The sequence below is a fragment of the Embiotoca jacksoni genome, unplaced genomic scaffold, assembly GCF_022577435.1.
Source record: "Embiotoca jacksoni isolate LCO1_2020_lvr unplaced genomic scaffold, fEmbJac1.0.p SCAF_15, whole genome shotgun sequence".
In the NCBI taxonomy this organism is placed as follows: domain Eukaryota; kingdom Metazoa; phylum Chordata; class Actinopteri; family Embiotocidae; genus Embiotoca; species Embiotoca jacksoni.
This window is the reverse complement of record NW_027185285.1, coordinates 14,697,443-14,712,510: the sequence shown is the minus strand read 5'-3', so window position 1 is coordinate 14,712,510 and position 15,068 is coordinate 14,697,443. Positions and strand designations below refer to the sequence as shown.

Here is a 15,068-nt window from a genome sequence, read left to right as displayed (position 1 = left end):
CTGATGATAAGGAATTACAGCCTGGAAGTAGCAAATTTCTCCGAGACAAGATGTTCCTAATTCTGACAATATTGCGCAGATGAAAGAAGGCTTGCTTTATGTGCGAGTTAATGGACATATCGTGAGCAAAAATAACTCCAAGACTCCTCACAGTAGTGGTGGAGTGGTTTCAGCATCCCTCATTTACTACAAATGTGTTTTACAGAAACATGTATTCACTTGCTGCATTTCAATCCGCCCACCAGTCATGAATATTCATGAGCATTTATGCGGCCTTGGGGTACTTATTACAGTAGTAAGGAAGCCAAAGCCGTGCCTATGCTTTTCACCTCAGGGTCTGAATGAACAATTTGGCTTTGCTGCCGACTGACTCAAGGGATTTAAGACAGTGCCAAGTGCAGTTTGCAAAAATATGTTTCACTTTGGAAAGCGAATAATTGCTCTAAATTCTGTTATTAAACCAATAATTAATGTTTTTCTGGTTTATGGTTTTGCCAAATTTGATCTTGTCGTAAACATGTTCACATGACAGGTCTTGGAGCAGCACCCTGATGGACGCTGGAAAGGCTGTATCCATGACAACCGAACAGGAAATGATAGGGTGGGCTACTTCCCGTCCACTATGGTAGAGATCATCAGCAAGCGCACAGGTGTGTTTACACTCCTACAGTGTGTGTGTGTGTGTGTGTGTGTGTGAGAGTGTGTTGGAGTTCTATTTAAATTGCGACCAAGGTGACTGGCAAAAAGTGTCTGCAGGTCAGCCATGTGAATATATTACACGTATTTGGATTGAACACAGAAGAAGAACTTGGAGAAAGATAGAAGAAGAGGAAGAAGAAGAAGAGGAAGGAAAGGGAAGCTGTCCACTGGCAAAAAGGCACATATCTCTAAAACTGTTATGTTAAACAAAGGTGGTCCTGAAAGGGTGCACAGACAGTTTCTTTTCGACATAAACCACTTCACCATGGCACCAAACAGCCAGATGTCATTCCCGCATTATTGAACTTGTAGTCCAAATGCAATCGTAGTGTTTGTGAAATATTTTAGCTGCACCTCAACCAGAACTTTTCACTGCATCCCGCAGATAATAAAGAACACAATTAAGCTTTTAGGAGTACCAACTTAGTAATGGAAGCACACAGACCAGAACCATCCACGTATCCTGGCTCATTATGTGTTTCAGGTCTCAGGGTTGGCTTAGCATTACCTGCTAGAATGTTTGCAGGAAAATATGAGCAAATCCAAAGCCACATGTATATTTGCATACATGAAGGGAATAGTTTGACATTTTGGGAAATAATTAACTTTCTGGCCAAGATTTAGTTGAGAATATTGTCACCAGTCTCATGTCTGTAAGGTAAATATGAAGCTGCCACCAGCAACCAGTGAGCTTAGTTTAGCACAAGACTGGAAACAACAAGTAGCTTAATGGAGCTCAGAGGTGTGTTCATGTATAGTTCTGAAAATGTTAACAGGTTGTATACTAATCGATTAATCTAATTACTTACCGTATAATACATTTTTATATTCTATTTATTCTTATTCTTATTTAACTAGACAAGAGAAATTCTATGGTTTATGATGTTAAAACTGAATGACATATAGGCCTATAGCTAGGCAATATGCTTAATTTTTACAACCACGATAACAGAAACAAAATACCTATTGCCAATGTAGATCATTATAAACATTTAAAAGCATAGCTGAATTTTTTTTTATGAAAAGTTACAGTGTTTTACCTGCTATTACCTGCTCAGTAATAGCAGACAAATAATAGTTGAAATTATATCTATATGTTTTTTTTTTCTTAATAAAAGGAACATTATTCAGTTCCTTTCTGAGAGTTAGACAAAAAAAATTGATGTTACTTTCACATCTGTATGCTAAATATGTAGCTACATCCAGTAACAGGTTAACAGGAGGAAGCAGATCTGTTCAAAGGTAAAAAAAAAAAAAAACAATTAAAAAAAAAAAAATCTGCCTAAAAGCACCTCTACAGCTCATGAGTGAACACATTACATCTGGTTTATTTCACTGCAAAATTGTAAAGCAACACCTCGTTGAACCAGGCTAGCTGTTTTCACCTTTTTCTTGTCTTTGTGATAAACTAAACTAACTGGGTGTTGGCATTGGCTCCTGCATCAACTAACATTCGACATGAATGGAAATAAGCACATTTACCAAAATATCAAACTCCTCCTTTTATTATTATATTTATTATTATGTAAACTTTCATGACTCGACAGGCATGCTGACCAGCCACATTATTCTAACCTCCTTCTTCTATATGTTATCATTACAACGAGCTATTAGTCCCCAGGGTGACTTGTACAGAACAGATTCAGATCCATCCTGTCATCGAAGTGTGACTGCACAGCCACGATGTGGCTCAGATGTTTTTACTTGTCTAATGGTGTTAGTTTGTCTGGAAGTTCTCTTTGTCCATCTGTCTGTCTCTTCTGTAATATAGCACATGTCTTTATGTCTCCGTCTGTATGCCTTTCTCTCTGTGACTGTTTGTGTTCACCACATTTTCACCACCTCTGACATTAACATTATCCATCCTCTCACCGTTCATAATGTCCTCCTCTGATTACCCTTTCATACTGTATAGCTCATTTACCACCAGGAAACCTGCTCAATGTCCACTGTCCATTGTGCCCTCATCTGTCCTCGCACACAGCACAGTGTCTAGTAGCTGTACAGAGAATTATACTGTATGTAGCAGCTGTATACAGTACAACAAACAGCTGGAGCGCTCCCACTTGGCCTGCACAGCAACACTGACTAATCACTGCCAGCGCAAATCCACACACACAGACTTACACTTGGGGGTGACAGCAGCTGTTCTAGCAAGAAGTTTCATTTACTCATCTGTTTTTCATCAATTTTTAATTATTCTTTTCTCCCAGTATTTCTCCAGAGTCAGTCCCTCCTACATGTAGAAGAGGCTACCTCTCATCTGTTCTCTCTGTTTCCACTGACAGGGATTCTACATGAGACTTTTTTCGAAACTAGCATCAATGGACAAAAAAGACATTAACGAAATAGAAATACTAGAAGAATATTTTTTTTAATTTGACCTTAATATTTATGTAACTTTACTTATGCATCTAAGCCACAAATGTTACACTATTTCAGTAGTAGTACAGTGACCAATCACAAGAACACCAACAGTGAAATGTAGCTGTTAGTTTGTGGAACATTTTCAAACACTTATCTACGTCTGGTTTCTAAAGTGTTCCAACAACCATCTTTGTGCAGAACTCTTTGTGATACAGTATCTGGGATGCTAATAGACGACAGTAAAACAAAGGTTTCAGTGGTATTCTTAGCATAAAATCTACCCAATTGTATGAAAAATAGAGATACCGTTGTCTGGCAACAGGAGGCTTTACTAACATGAAACTTAAATGTGTTCGTATGCATCAAAACTAGTGTGTTATCCCACTTGCAGGAAGTGTAACTTACCATCACCTGCTTAATATGTGCTACGTTAACCACCTAGTCACCAAACCTAGCTGATCCTGAGCTTAACTTGATTTGTGTAACTGTTGGGAAGGTAAAGTTCAGTCATTATGTAAATGTAGAGCCTCTAAAGCGTTGATATTCTAAACTGCAACTGACCTCGTCACACCGTACATGGAGGCATCAAGCTTAACAACAGTAGGGAGTGACAGTAATAAAGCAGCAGCAGGTGCAACAAGTGTCAAAAGAGCTTTCAGGTGAACACTGTGGCGGCAGGCGTGGCAGAGTTCTGACAGCTTCAGTAAACCACCACGATCAAAATGAGGACAGTTTCACGAGAGTGTAGCTTTGGACATGAAGTGTGCCAGCTTCACAAGCCAGTACAACTGTTGTGTAACTTGTCGCAGTTACAAACACATATGTATCACTGATGAATGTTGCACTAACACATTGTATGGTGGGAGAGGAACTTCAAAAGGCCCGTGGCACTGATTCACCAGAGAGGCTGGATAGCGAGACATCCTCAATGGAGAGAGGGCCTGCATCTATTTCTGTGTAACCTTCATCGACTGGATAAGAAGCGACTAGTCGGGTCACCACGTGTACCTGCGACACAGAACCGGACCGCGGTATGTCCAATGGACTATCAAAGTTACACAGTGAAAATAACAGAACACAACAATATGTTTTGCAGTTCGCCTGCACACGTGATCCTGAAGTCACGTCTGGATTAGCATCTGCTACACTAGCTGTATCTCCCTGGGTGAAGGTTTACTTTCCATTTTCTCCGTATGACCATTTTTTTTTTAAACAACTATTAGCATTTGTTAGCATTCAAAAAAAGACCACTCCCGTGAAAATGTATGCTAGCCACCTCGTTTGCAGAGCTAATTCGGAAAATGAACTAATTAAATGCAATACATTCACATTTTAATAGGTCACACAAAGGACACACTGATGTGATTTTGCTAGTTGTGTGGCGTGAAACCTCGCTGAAGTATATCTCTACCAGCAACATTTACTGAGGATGTAACAGTTGAATCACATGCTGTGCAGACATTAATGTTCCATGTGCATGTTGTTGTGTGTTTGTAACTAATGACGTGTAACAGAACATATTGTCGAGATGTATTCAGCCCACTTCTTCTATTTCAAATGATCAGGCGGCCGATTGAAATCTACGTGAAGAGTAGAAAAATCTCTGTTGATTATCAGTATTAGAGACGATGTGCACTTTCACTTTCCATCACTTCCCTTCTCACTTCTCCATATATTCCATTTCACTGATGCCCACATTTGTTTGTTCTCTCTTTCTCGCCATACTCCCACGTTTAAAATCAGCTATTCTTCACTCCCCTCTTCTCAGTTTGATTTGTAACTTCAGTCTTTGTTTTTAATTTTCTTTTTTCCCTCCCTCCTTTTTCTTACATGTAATTCTCTGTTTTGTCGTTTGTTTGTTACGTGGCGGTGGTTCACTGTTGGTTGTGTGTGTGTTTCCGTGTGTCGTCACGGTGGGTGTTATCTAGGTTTGGCCAGCACAGTCATTTGCACTCAACAGTTTCAAAAGATACCGCTGGTTCCCCCGGCGACGGTTGCCCCTGCCAACGCGGTAGTCAACGGCAACGACACCACGTTCCATCAGATCCATATCCTGCCTCCACCGCCTCCTCCTCCACCACATTCCCATCAGCCACTGCTTCCACTTTTCACTTCCTTTGGCTATAACAGGTCGCCCGTGACAACCCCACAGGGAGACACACCCACTGCCCCAGGTACACGCCCACTTTTTCATTATTATTATTATTATTATTACTATTATTATTATTATTATTATTATTATTACCAAAGCTTTAAGGGATGCTTTCCTCTGGTGTTTTTATTAATTTGTTGGCAGTACAAAAACATTTTCTGATTGGGCATGTAAGATTCTAATTGGAGTTTTAAATATTTTTAAGAGGGCATCCATTAAAGTTTTCTGTTATCAATCCTTATTTATGTAATTTTATATGTTGCTCATACTGTCTAACTTTTGTTCTTCTGTTGTTGGTGTTGTCATCTTCATTCTTGAGAGCAAGAGTCAGCTTTTGGAGAGAAGGCCATTTACTATTTCTGGTATCAGTAGTGGTAGCAGACTTTTGGGAATGTATACAAGATGAAACAAAATCAGACTTTGGCAGAAAAATATGACCTGGTCTTTCCCCTAAAATATTTGGTACATGCAGTAAACGTATGGGAAAGACTGATGTTCCTTAGTAATTTTCACTAACTGCAGATGTGTCTGAAAACACGTTTGTTCACACTTATGTTTGCACATAGATGCATCTCAGTTAGCCATCTTTACGTTATGTGAAAATCTTCTCCACTCGAGAAGTTAATTTTATTCATGTAGCCAAAATCAATTAATTATTTAAGGACACTAAAGCTGCCATCATCATCATCATCATCATCATCACCACAGGAGCAGATTATGGAAGAAAAGTAAATAAATACACACATTCTATCGTTATCCCGCTGCGCTGTGGTTTCCCTCGTTAGCAGTGGAGTTCATTGTTCCCCCACAGGATTCAGATTGCTTTAATACACATGAGAGAATGACAGGAATTAAGCTTTGGTGTTTGTAATTATACGATTGAACCTTGACCTTTAATGACGCTTGACCCCCAAAATCATCCATGCTGCTATATTAATGTTGCACGGTCAAATACAAACACATTACTTTAATGCTTGCTGTGCTTTAGCATTTCAGTGAAGCAGTTTTGTGAAGGAGAGAAAACATTTGAGCACAGACATGCTTTTATGTAAGCATAAAGCACTGCTCCTGAAGTAGTGGGATCGGGACAATAATGTAAACTGTCAAAGGGTTAGGAAAGTTTGCTATTTTACGACAGACCTCTGTTCAGTTGGTTCGAGCTTCCGTTGAATGTCTTGATTCCTTGTTTGTCTGTTTTTTTGCAATTCTTTTTTTTCCTCCCTCCCTTCCTCTTCGTTCTTCCCTCGTTCCCTGTACATCACCACCATCCCAGCTGCCAGGATTACCCAGCTAGTTCCTTATACAGTTTCTTATACACCTCATACACGACTCTCTCCTGACCAGACTACGTGTTTTCTGTTCTGTCCCCGTCTTGTGTGTTATTGTCACGATCATTTTAACATCACTTTTACCCACCTTACTCTTACCTTCAATGTGTGTATATCTGAGTGTGTGTGTGTGTGTGTGTGTGTGTGTGTGTGTGTGTGTGTGTGTGTGTGTGTGGGAGTGAAAAGTAAGCATCAGTATAAATTGAATGTCTATACCAGCCTAAGAGAGGTGGAAACTGTATAAATGTGCTGGAACACAGTTTAACATCATTGGAAACAACAATCAGTGATTTTGCAAATATCACTCTGAGGAAAAACATAACTTGTTTGTTTTGTGAAGAATGGAGTTTTTGTTTTAAAAACAGTTATGTTTGTCAGAGATTGGAGATGTTTTTTTTTTTAAAAGGCAAGCTTTCCTCACATCAACCAATGGGTGATATTTTCTGTGTTGCTATTTAATAATAATGCTAACTTATTCCTCAAGATAACTTTATCTTCTCTAAATTTGAGTCTGAGAATGCAAGATATGACAAAAACATTCTGAGAGTATGCATTACATGCCAAAAATGTGCAAGTTACAAGGTGTAAAATGTCAAGTGTTGCATAAGAGAATCACATGCATTGTTAGAAAATGTCACCCAGAATGTTTTGCAGGTAAGGTGTTCACTGACTGTAAACTAATCTGTGAATGGGAGCCTTCACTGGACACCATTTTGTTACCTCCAGGAGAATAAATCCCTTTAGACCAATACAATTTGTCCAAAATTGGAAACGCAGCACTCCCTTCATGATAACTGCATCAGCTCAACACATTTTCCCTGAGCCTTGATCAAATTGGTTGAAAAGAGAACATTTTAGAAATGTTTCAAGCTGCATTAAGACTGTTGAAAGTCTTTGAAAACAAACTGTACACTAATATTTCTGAGGTCACTTGGAGGGATGCAAAATGACCACAAGAAGGAGCTGTGACTTCATTATGAAAGCAAAAGGAACTGTTTGAAGTGTGTGTTATTCTCTGGAGCACTGTTGGTCACACATATAAACCATTAATAAACCCTTATTAGGATGGTTATAATGGTTTATGACACTCTCCAAATGCACTACAGCAGCCCCATTCTGAAAAGCCCAACATATATAATCACACACTTATGGATGTATTATATATGTATGTGTATGTACATTATGGCATATATGTGTATATACACTGATATTCATGTTATGGATTTATTTATGTACTTTGGGTATATAAATGTTTTCATATATCTATATATATATATATATATATGCTGTATTTTTTTCTGTGTGTGTGTGTGTGTGTGTGTGTGTGTGTGTGTGTGTGTGTGTGCGCGCGCGTCTGTGTGTGAGCATGTATGAGAATGAAAGTGTGGTGTGTACGTAAGCTTGAAACGTATTTATCCTTTTAAAATCTCCTTTATCCGCCTTGACTCTTGTCATCCTTCTCTCCCACTGGCCCCTTCGTACTTCCTGTCGTTTTCAAGTATGAGTTTAAAATTAATTTAATTAACCCCACTTTACCCTTCCCTTTCTAAAAATATCAAGTTGGGAACAGAAGGCAGATTACAGCGAAAATTTGTCCATTACATCTGATTTAACAGATCAAGGCGAGCTTGCATTGAAAATCTGATCGTTTGCAATACTTAAGGATTAATAAGTACCTCCTACCATGTACAAGTGAGACCACTCAGAGCAGGTTTGCTATTAAATCTGGAAATATATCAACATTTTTATAGGATTTGGCTGAAATTTAAATGAAGACATTTGAAGTGTTGTGCTTTGGTTATTGTATAAGGGATAAATACTATTGAGTCTTGACAGTTGCAGAGAGAGAAATCTACTGGGGGGTAAAAATAATATAAACTTCTTTTAAACATAACCTTATATTACATTAAATATATGACAAAAAAAAACTGAACTTATTTTAAATATTGAAATACCATAAATGTTAAGTAAAATAATTTCCATTGGTAATACACATTTGTGACGTTATATTCATAGTTATTCTTTACATCAATGATTTGATCAATGCAGCAAAGACAGGTAGAGGTAGTAATGGTTTTGACCTAAAAGCTAATACATATTATAACAATAGCCCAAATGCTGACTACGTGACAGGTTTTGCTAATAGTGCCTAAACAATAGATAGTTATCACCAGACTTTGCGGTCCTTAACTCTGTGAGGCTTTTTAGCCTTTTTTTTTTTTTTTTTTTTTTTTTGCGTATTGTCTTTGTTTTACCCCCTTCAATGTTACTGTAACAAACGGCAGGCAAAGTTAGCAACTAGCTATCGAACATGGTGGAGCATTTCGCAGCTAAAGAGCCACATCGTTTTCACGTGGCGCTAAAAGAAGAGTAAATGTTGGACGTCACGGGAAGCTCCCTCAAACTCCAAAATAATGCTAATGTTGCATCGATGTATAAATAAGAAACTGTTTGCTAATACAGTGCTGCCTGCTGTAGGTCTCCATTGCCCCCGTGTGGCCCAAACAATTATGAATTATTATTGCTTTAAATGCAATTTCTGATTACAAAACAACAGCAGTTTCCTAGGCCACTTTAGGGTCGGTTAGCGGCTAACAGTGGTGTTCTGTGTTGAAGGTTGTCGCGGGTCAGAGGCAAGTCCTCACAGTTCTCCCACCCCATCCAGCGGGCCCCATGGAGGCTCCAACGAAGAGATCTGGGTACTGCGCAAGCCCGTGGCAGGTAACTAAGCCGCGCTGCGCTTAGCCCTCAACCCTCGACTCCTTAAAGTCTGAGCGGGGGTCAAACAGTATCTGACGTCTTTACAAAAAAGCTTTTTTTTGCATGGCACTGCCATGTGCAAGTGCCTACGGTCTTGCAAATGTCCCCAAGAGCAGAATCCACTCGTCTGTTTGTTTGAAGTAAAAGATGATGTCGTTTGAAGGCTTTCGGATACTCTTTGACCTTCTCCTGACAGTCTCCCATGTCCTGCTTATCCCTCCATCTGAAGCTTAGCCCAACTCAGTCACCTTATGTGTAGGACAGCAGCCATCCGCATCGGTCTACAGTCTGTGTGCGTGCGTGTCTTTCCAACTGGTTGTGTGGAGATGTTTTTGTGTGGGGAAAGAATAAGAAAACAATAACAACAAAAAAAAGATTGAGTAAGAGGATGAGAAAAGATGATGTGTGAAAAGATGATGTGTGTGTGACACGTGTGAAAGGGAGAGGCGTGTCTTTCCTCCACTTCAGTGTTTGTCGCTCAGTCGTCTGTCACCCTGTCTGTCCGTCCGTCCATTCAACACACACGCTGCCCAGTGCATTTCAATGGAGAGTCACACCTCTGACCATGTTGCTTTGGATATCAGCTAAACCACTCAATGTGTGTGTGGACGTGTGTGTGTGTGTGTGTGTGTGTGTGTGTGTGTGTGTGTGTGTGTGTGTGTGTGTGTATGCTTGCGTGTGTGTGTGTGTGTGTGTGTGTGTGTGTGTGTGTGTGTGTGTGTGTGTGTGTGTGTGTGACTTGGATCCATCTGTTCGTCTATACATATTGTTTGGACGGTTGTATGGGAATGCATGTGTATGTTCTTGTGCGTGCATGTGTGTGTGTGTGTGTGTGTGTGTGTGTGTGTGTGTGTGTGTGTGTGTGTGTGTGTGTGTGTGTGTGTGTGTGTGTGTGTGTGTGTGTGTGTGTGTTGCAGGTGGTGACCGGAGCAGCGTGGGTAGTTCTGGCAGTGTGACCAGTGTGAGGTCTTCAGGCAGTGGTCAGAGTGCCGGCAGCTCCACACACATTCTTCATGCACAGGCTGAGGGGGTTAAGGTACCACACACACACACACACACACACACACACACACACAAAGAACCCTGACCTTACGTCACTCTAATCTTGAACCAAGTCTTCATACTAAAATTGTATGATTTATGTCACAGGGACTTGTGTTTTGTCCCCAAAAGGGAGGCAGGTTTCCAAAATGCAACAATGTAAACACATTTATGACCCACAAAATTTGTTACTTACTGAGTAGTTACTACTCCACCTTTTTTTTCTCGGTTGAGTAATTAAATATTCTGAAAGCTGGATATTATATATATTTTAATCAAAGTCAGTGAAAACTAGAAACAGTCCATGAGTCGCAGTGTGTGAAGGAAAAACTGAAATTTATAAACTAAATTGAGAATTTAGATGATTTTTGACTTTATTTACTATTATTTCCAGCAGTTGTGCTTTTGAGAAACTGCAAGTGAGACGCTTTTAAACTTAATTAAACATGCACACAACAAAACTGCATCCCAGACTGACTGGGAGCCTCTCTCTGTTCCTTCAATCCATTCACTTCTCATTAGTGCAAGTCAGATTTTTATTGCAGTGCTGGAAGCTTCAGGATGGAGGTTTAAATGTGATTAATGCAGCAACAGTCAGCATACATCACTTTGTTTGTCTCCAGATAAACTTTTCTGCAGAGATCCGTTTTATCGAAGATGGAGTCGTAGAATTTACAGAAGGCACAAAAGCTCCCAGCCAATTATTTTTTTTCCTCCTCAATATACATTCATGTGTATAGGTGTCAGTGTCCCCCTGAAGGCCACTTCATAAGATAATTTATTGTGAATATATGATCAGGATGGAGTTTGCTCGTTGTGCTGCTTTAAGCAACGCAAATAATATATGTATTAACACTGAAATAAAGTCTTGCTCCATTTATTCCATTCAGGGATTCTTGCGCTGCAGCCTTACTTGGTCTGATATGACCTGCAGCTTATGGTAGCTGAAAGAAGACTTGATAGAGATATCTGAATAATCACAGCTCGTTGAATCTTCAGTTTTCCAGCGGTTAGGTGTGTTAAATAAACCAGATATGTATCAATGATACAGGATGCTTGATTAAATTCAAGATTTTCAACTGTTTTTTTTTTTTCACCTGTGAGTTAGCTTAGCATAGTCGCCTATCGACAGGCTTTCACTCATTAGCTAGAGAAAGTATTACTGTAACGTATCAATTTCAAATAATGGAAACAGTGATATATTCTCACCTGTGAAATTTGAGTCCCTGCTGCTTGATTTTGGATTTTTTTTTTTCATTTGAGTATCCATAAACAGCACAAAAGTTTGCCATTTTGTTCTAAAATCCTGCTGCACTATGGGGACAGCAGAATATTATCTCGTGAGTCTGTTGGAGGATCCACGTGGGGAATCTATGGCCACTTATGACTGCTGTTTAGAAAACGTCCTTTGTCCTTAAACATTACATAGTTAAAGCTGCACTAATCTACATTTTTGGATTAAAAATGGCTCACATGGCTGTGAAAGGAGTTATTTGAAGTGACAAACCTACATAGATAGACTCTACAGCTTCTCTCAGCTCTACGGAGCATTTTAGCATCTTTCAGCTCATTGTTTTGGTTTCAGTGCCCAAAACATTACTGTTTTGATTAACTCATGTGTTTCGTGCAGCAGCAGTCAGCTGATTTTAGTGATTCAACCATTTTAAATTCTCAGTATTCTAAAACAGCAGATAATGTGAGCGAGTAGCTAGTAAAGAGCAACAAAGAGAGTCAATAATTTGCCAGGTAGCTCATAACACAACTCTATTTTACTACTAATGTTGTCCTTGTCTGTTGCATGTGCAAATACGCAACTATTGGCTAAAAGGTCCATCATTATAATTTGTGATAATACTTGTTTTCCACCTGTTTCTCCGCCTCCAAGTGGTCAAAAAGATAATTGAATGCTGCTCTAATGTGACAAAATGCAAGTTACTCAATGATAGTTCACATGAATGCATTTGTGTGATTATGAGTTTGTGTGTCTGTGTGTATTTTCAGCTTCTAGCCACAGTGTTGTCCCAGTCTGCCAAAGCCAAGGAGCATCTACTGGAGCAGTCCAAGTCTGTGGACCAACCTCCAGGTAGAACAGGGGGACCCGGACAGAGAGGCATCTTTCTTTAGCCCTCTTTCTGTTTTATTTATTTTAGGCATAACGCTGTAAGACAAGAATCACAGTGTTATGAAACTGGTGAGAAGAAAGGGAAGGGACATTTTTTAATAAAAAGACAAATGAAAATCAGGGAGCTAGGGAGTTGGGTTAGAAAAACAGGAGTCATAATCTACTGGTCTTTTAAAAAAAAATTCATCATATCGCTTCTACACACACACACACACACACACACACACACATATCTTGGCTTGTTCATCAGCCAGATGGCCAAGGCAAGGGATGTAGGAGGAACTGTAGAAGGATGTGATTGGTTAAGAAGGTTTGTTGTTTCTTGGAAAGCTAGAATTTGATTGGTTGCTTTTCAAAGCATTGAGCAGAAATCAGTCAGAGGAGGAGGGCAGAGGTCAGAAAGTGATCTGAGTGAACTCATCTGTGGATCCATGTGAAGACTGGCTGACTGCTTGTAACTGTCCAATAATATTTCTCCCAACAGGCTCTACCACCTCCTCTCGGACATCGAGCCAATCAGGCTGTCCACTCCACGAAGCGCCGCCTTATGACGCCACTGCAACCAGGAAAGGGGAGGGGCCCGGCGAGGGGAAGGTAGGACAGTCCCAAATCCCCCACAGATTCAGTCTTTTGGTACAAACTCACATGAATCACATACAGACTGTCACCACTATCAGCATCTAACTTGCACCATGATGAGAATGTAGCTCCTCCGTCACCTTAGCCACGACGCTCACTCTCACACTTGTACACGAACACACACACAAATACACACCGAGATGTCCCAGCGGTTTCTCTCACAACTGGCCTCGTCTGTGCTGCGAGTGTTCGGATGCAGCCACGACACGGTGAGTGTGTGAGTGGATCTTGTATGAATCTGTGATCGAGGAATCTTGTGTGAGTGTGTGAGAGAGAATCCTGTCCTTCTCTTATCTGCTACCTGCTATCCATCGTTCACTCCTTTTAGTTGCAGCTTCTCTTTTTTACATTGCAGTATTTTGGTTTTGTTGCTGCAATAAATGTCTCTCTACTGATAGTTAATGCACCTCAGGCAACGATAACTCTACTTAATATGTGTGCGTGTGCGTGTGTGTGTTTGTGTTTGTGTGTGCTGGCAGGTGACCAGCAGTGTGAATGTCGTGGGTGGACTAGCTTGGCGCAAGAAGTGTGAAATCTGAGCTTGCACCATGTACAATAAGCTGTCACTTACTGCAGAGTGTGTGTGTATGTGGGTTTAAGTTGAAGTTCATGCCTCATTGTATAATAATTTCATGTTGATAAACCAGAGAGCATATTTAAATCGCAGGTGGTCGTGGTGGGTGTGTGTATCACGTGCCTGCAGTATATGTGTGTGTGCGCTACCATGTAAGCCATGTTCTGATGGCCATCTGTTAGCTCGAGCCCTGATTCCTCAGCACCCAGCCTCCTGATACTTCCCCCGGCAGCTTAACGAGGGAGAAAGACAGAGAGGAACACCGAGCATCTTTGAGGGACAGTGTGGAAGAGGAGGAGGGTCACAGGGAAAGATGGAGAAAAAGGAGGGAAAGAGGGAGACAGAGAGACAGGAAGAGTGGAGAAAGATGAGAGGGACAGGAGGAATGTGGGAGTTTAAAGAGAAGCAATGTGTGGGAAGAAGTCATGCAGTGGTTTTTTAGTTAAACACAATCCTGCTGCTATTTTCTCTACCTAGCTTTTCAATTCAATTCAATTCAATTCAATTTATGTTATTTATTGCAGGACATTGTGGCAAATCATCACCCATTTTAACCAGATTTGACATCAACGCTCCCTTATAGCTGATCTGGATTGGGTTGGCATTGGTTAGCAGGAAACTGTAGTCTAACATCCAAGCTGTAGCACAGCTACCAAAGATAACAGTTATAGGAGGTCCAACATCATATTAAACTTACAGTAAGAGCCAAGTCTTTGTAAATACAGATGTAACTGATTTATTTGTATATACATGAAGAAGTATCTGTGCAACATACTCACACAAGTTAAACTCAGTGGGAAATATCTGATTATTTTAACATGGCAAATTGTTTGTCTTGCCAAGCTAATGTTAGCATTTCAAATAAAAGTCTACTGTGTAGTTTTTGTGAAATGTAAGATGACTGAGAACTGCATTGGACAAAAAAAATCACCAATTTGTCAAGATATATACGCAGCATTTAGAAAAAATGCTAAAGAAAAAAGCACTGAAGAAATGTATATAACTGTCTACATACAGTTTCGGTAAGGTTGTTTGTTTCTTAGAAAGCTCAACTTTTTGAATCAACATCTAGCCAAAGTGAACAATGCTATAGAAATGCAAAAATCTTGAAAGTTCATTTTTCTTCTGGAGAATGATGTCATACATGCTTCTGCTGTATGTTTCCGGAGCATCATCTGACCTTCCCACTTGAAGAGCAGTATGCTAAAGAAAAAAAAACTAATTTATCTTGTCTTTACTTTCAAATGTTAATGTCAAATGCAGATTAGTCTCCTATTGCTAATCTGTAGCTCTTGCTGTAACATTTGAGAAACTGTAGGCTGGGCCTTTCTCCTCCCTACCTTTGGCCTGGTTTTCACTACAGGGCCAAGGAGGGCTAACCAGGGA

The 15,068-nt window shown here is 40.0% G+C and overlaps 1 protein-coding gene across 7 annotated transcripts in view; it reads left to right on the top strand.

Annotated features, from left to right (window-relative positions):
* The window catches only part of caskin1 (CASK interacting protein 1), a 111,380-nt gene that overhangs the window by 80,929 nt on the left and 15,383 nt on the right, over window positions 1–15,068 (top strand). For 4 of the 7 annotated variants that reach the window (XM_069149835.1, XM_069149839.1, XM_069149836.1 and 1 more), the window contains exons 10-15: window positions 533–650; window positions 4,995–5,240; window positions 9,163–9,267; window positions 10,224–10,342; window positions 12,349–12,430; window positions 12,954–13,063. In XM_069149835.1, the coding sequence (XP_069005936.1) occupies window positions 533–650; window positions 4,995–5,240; window positions 9,163–9,267; window positions 10,224–10,342; window positions 12,349–12,430; window positions 12,954–13,063 (780 nt within the window). The remainder of the gene's footprint in view (window positions 1–532; window positions 651–4,994; window positions 5,241–9,162; window positions 9,268–10,223; window positions 10,343–12,348; window positions 12,431–12,953; window positions 13,064–15,068) is intronic. The other 3 variants (XM_069149841.1, XM_069149838.1, XM_069149842.1) reach the window with 3 other exon arrangements.